The sequence below is a fragment of the Diachasma alloeum genome, unplaced genomic scaffold (genome assembly GCF_001412515.2).
Source record: "Diachasma alloeum isolate Michigan unplaced genomic scaffold, Dall2.0 Dall_scaffold_00720, whole genome shotgun sequence".
Taxonomy (NCBI): domain Eukaryota; kingdom Metazoa; phylum Arthropoda; class Insecta; order Hymenoptera; family Braconidae; genus Diachasma; species Diachasma alloeum.
In genome coordinates this window covers 128,730-132,813 of record NW_021680851.1, presented here as the reverse complement: position 1 = coordinate 132,813, position 4,084 = coordinate 128,730, and the positions used below count along the sequence as shown (strand labels likewise).

Below are 4,084 nucleotides of genomic sequence, written 5' to 3'. Positions count from 1 at the left end.
ATTCATCTCTCCAAGAAATACAATCCACATAGGAATCATCAGAGCAAAAATTGAATGAAAAATTCTTTTCAAGGTGAAGTCTCGTCTGAGTCTCGTACGCAGCCCCATATTTCATGAAGAATTTCTTTAGAATACTTATTCAATTGAGAACTATTTTTCTTATAGAAACCTGATCGTGCACTATCACCATTTATTCGAAATTCCTGACTTGGCTTCCTTTTTTATTTGTTTATATTGTACTGTTCAAAAATCCACGTGATCGTGCTCAGGTTGCTCATTTAGCTCGACAAGTTTACCCTGAAAATCCCAAGTTTTTGCAAGAAGCATATTTTGATGCTACATCGAAACCATACGGTTATGTATTATTAGACTTGAAACAATCCACTCCCGATAACTGTAGATTCCGCACTAATGTGTTTCCTACGGATTCTCACAAAATTGTATATGTCTCCCGTTCAATGTGTGATATAATTACTAAAGCTATCGATACAATTTTTTCAAGCCATGATTCATTTCATTACGATAATAATTTTTGGACTGATCGTCGAAAAATAATTTTTTTTTCAATGCCAATATTTCGAAAACTCTATATATAATTGAACTCTAACGAGTGTTTATGGGTATAGAAAAAAATCATGAAATTCCATTGAGCCTCTACAGAGAAAATGGCAAATGAAAAAATTGAAAATCAGTACACACACATACATACATAGATACAGACACCATCTCCTCCGACCAACTGCCACCTTGCCGCGGTGGAGGGGCTTAAAGAGTGGATGTACCACTCCACTCTACTAAGAGTAATTGAAGCCCCCCCAATGTTAAGGTGTTCACCGCCCTGATCTCTGGAAGGCGCCAGGGGTAGTTGGCGTTGCAAACGGTGGTCCCTAGGGCACCAGGTCCCACCCCAGCTGTATTAAATGGCCTAGTCTCAGCAACCGGGGCTCTGCTGAGGTGGTCTGTCATTTCCCTAGGTACTCGTGGGATAAACATGAAGAATCAAACAAACAAATTACAAGAAGCAGAAGCAGGGGCAGCAGATGAGAGAAGTCAGGCGTGGGATAGACTTGCAAGGCTTATCAACTACCTTTATGAGTTCGTTCAACCTAGAGTGAACGTTCACAAGGAGATAAAATCGAAGCTGACTAGCATCAATAGTGCCTTCAGAAGATGGAGAGCTTTGGAAGGTTCTCGACAGGGAGCGGAACAGCCCTCTCCTCAAGCAAAAACGAGCAACAGACTACAACGAAGGACTCTGAGCTAGAAACTGAGGACACATCATCCGTGGTGGATTCTCGGGATCTCCGTCAAGCAAGACGGCGGAAGCGTGACTCGCCTGGGCATGATGGTAAGAAGCTCAAAAAACCGAAAGGGCCAGGGACAGCCCTACCGGACAAGTTATCTGACCGTTTTGAGACCGTGGAGAATAGGAAGAAATCTAACAAAACTTCAAAGACGTTACCAAATACTCCCCGGAGTAGTAGGAGAATGGGCAGATCAGCATCCAGATCCGATGCATCGATCATTCGCCCAAATGATAAGGTGAAGTATGCCGAGATTCTAACGAAGGTTAAGAAGGATATTCCTCCTGATCAGGTGCTGGGGTGCGGTGATAAGATACGCAAAACAGCCACAGGGGACATGCTCATCGTCTTGACCAAAGACAGTGCTAGCAAAGCGCGGGTATTGCAATCCTCCATAGCTGGTCTCCTCGGGGAAGACGCTGAGGTTCTTAGCAAGGGCCCTCAGGAGAATATCGAGATCAAAGACCGCGATGATATGACAACGAAGGAGCAAATTTTGAAAGCCCTATGCAAAGCAGCGGGCAACGAGGTGCAGATGACACAGGATGCCATAAAATCCTTGCGAAAAGCCTACGGAGGGACACAGACGGCGTTGGTGACACTGCCTGTGCTCGTGGCGAAGAAGATCTTGGGGGACCATGGCAAAATCCGGATACCCTCGGTTAATTGCAGAGTGAGAAGAGTAGAGAAACCAGTTAAGTGCTTCAAGTGCTGGCACTACGGGCACCTCGCCACGAAGTGCACGAGTACAGTCGATCGCTCCAAACTCTGCGTCAAATGCTCAGCGACCGGCCACAAGGCTCTAGACTGCACGGAGTAGCCACAATGCGCCTTATGCACGGAGAATGGCAACATGGAGTATTGTGCCCACATTGCTGGTAGCAGTAGATGCCCAGTGTATAAGGAGGCACTACAGAGGGTTCTCAATAAGCGAAGATGAAAATACTCTAACTCAACCTCAACCATTGTGAGGTCACGCATAACCTGGTTATGCAGACGCCGCGTGAGTTGAAGCCTGATCTTGTTATAATCTCAGAGCTATATGGTCTCCTGGACGCTCAACCCTGGGTCACTGATGCGAGCACGAAGGTGGTAATCTGGGCTTGTGGCAAACGGCTATAAAAGCACCCACGGACAAGTGTTTCAAGGACAAGTATTTATAATAGTGTTAAGTGAAACTATTTATCACTGGTAAAGAAAACGTCTTTGGAATACCGAAGGAGCCACAATATAAAGTTCTCAACATAAGTAGTGAGTAGAAAAAAAAATGAACAATTTGAATTGAAATTTGATCAAACTGCCTAAATCTCCGAGAGAAACCCTCCAAGCAAAATTCTGTTTTAACAAATAAAAAACATTTAATCGACTTAAAATCTTTGTCATGTACACCAGATAAAAAGAAATAAATGCAATTCCGTTAAATTAGAAATATATCTCGGAATCTTTTCCTTATTTTCCTCCCATTCTTGGAAAACTCCTCGAACCCCCTTTGCAAAAAGTCAATAAAATTACGAAATCAGGTAAGAGCTGTGAACGAAACTTAGCGTCGTCCAAATAAATTAAATTAACGGTAAATATAAAATTAAAATTTCTAAACTGGAGTTTAATTATTAATTATTTGCTAAAAAGAGTTCTAGCCCCATGTCACCGGAATTCCAAATAAAATTCATAAAGTTGTCCTTCGACGCTGATAACGTCTCCGGACATAACAGAACAAACATCCGTAGCTCATAGAAATGTGTTAGCCGAATGAACAATTTAATATACCTTTTATTCTGTTGCTGCTTTTATTCACATCCCTGAACACCAACAACTACGGAAGTGGAAAACAGCAATGACCTTCTCCAACTAAATTATGATAATAAATTAACGATTAATTATTATTATTATTTTTATTTATTTCTGCATTTTGAATACAGCCCCATCGCAGGGGGGATTTTCAGATACATAGTATTGCATAAGAGTAAACAATAAGAGTAAGAGTAAAGTAGTATAAATTGGATTTTAGAGAAATTCAAAAACAGAGGATTTCGGAAAATAGGGTAAAACTTAACGGTGCAGTTCATTGGGCATAATTAAAAAAAAATGAAATCAGAAGGTGCGCCAAGTTTGTAAATTATAGCTGGTTAAACAATCAACTCACTATATTGAAGAACTGAAAACATGTGTGAAGGAATGAACACAATTTTCCTTAGCATTCTTCTTGAATTGCCAGCATATTTTTCGAGTTCAAGAGTTGATGCTTATGACAAGCAACTGAACATTCCAAATTCTTATGAGTTGCGGTCGGGAGCAACCTATGCAAGTTATGGTTTTCCTCAATGAAACTCCGTACCAAAAAGGAGTTGAAAATGAATGCATTCTGAAAAAAAAAAGGTCAGAAAAGTTGCCAGAATCAACGTACTTGGCGCGGTTTTCCGGTTCAGCATTACCTGGTGTTCAGTCTTCCAATTTCATTGGTACAGAACTCGTAAAAATGACATGTACATGTATATATATACAGGGTATTTCAGAAGTACATGTACATCTGAACACCCTAGGATCAGGGGGTGATTCTGAGCAGAAAAGTCCTCTTGCACTTTTTGATCAGACTCACCACTAAAAAGTTATTGGCAATTAAGGGTGGGCCAATGGGGAGTGATTTTTAAGCGGGCGCACATCCATGTGATATGCAGCATATGTGTGTGTGCCCGTCCCACCATTCTACGAGACAAAAGAGCGCAACGATATTGCTCTCTCTCTCTCTCTCTCTCTCTCTCTCTCTCTCTCTCTCTCTCTCT

General features: G+C 41.5%; 1 protein-coding gene across 1 annotated transcript; it reads left to right on the top strand.

Moving 5' to 3' along the window:
- The first annotated feature begins 1,170 nt into the window (after positions 1–1,170).
- Positions 1,171–2,124, top strand: LOC107044379. The gene has a single exon (XM_015266240.1). It carries the CDS (start codon positions 1,171–1,173, stop codon positions 2,122–2,124), a length of 954 nt encoding a protein of 317 aa, XP_015121726.1.
- Positions 2,125–4,084: the final 1,960 nt, after the last annotated feature.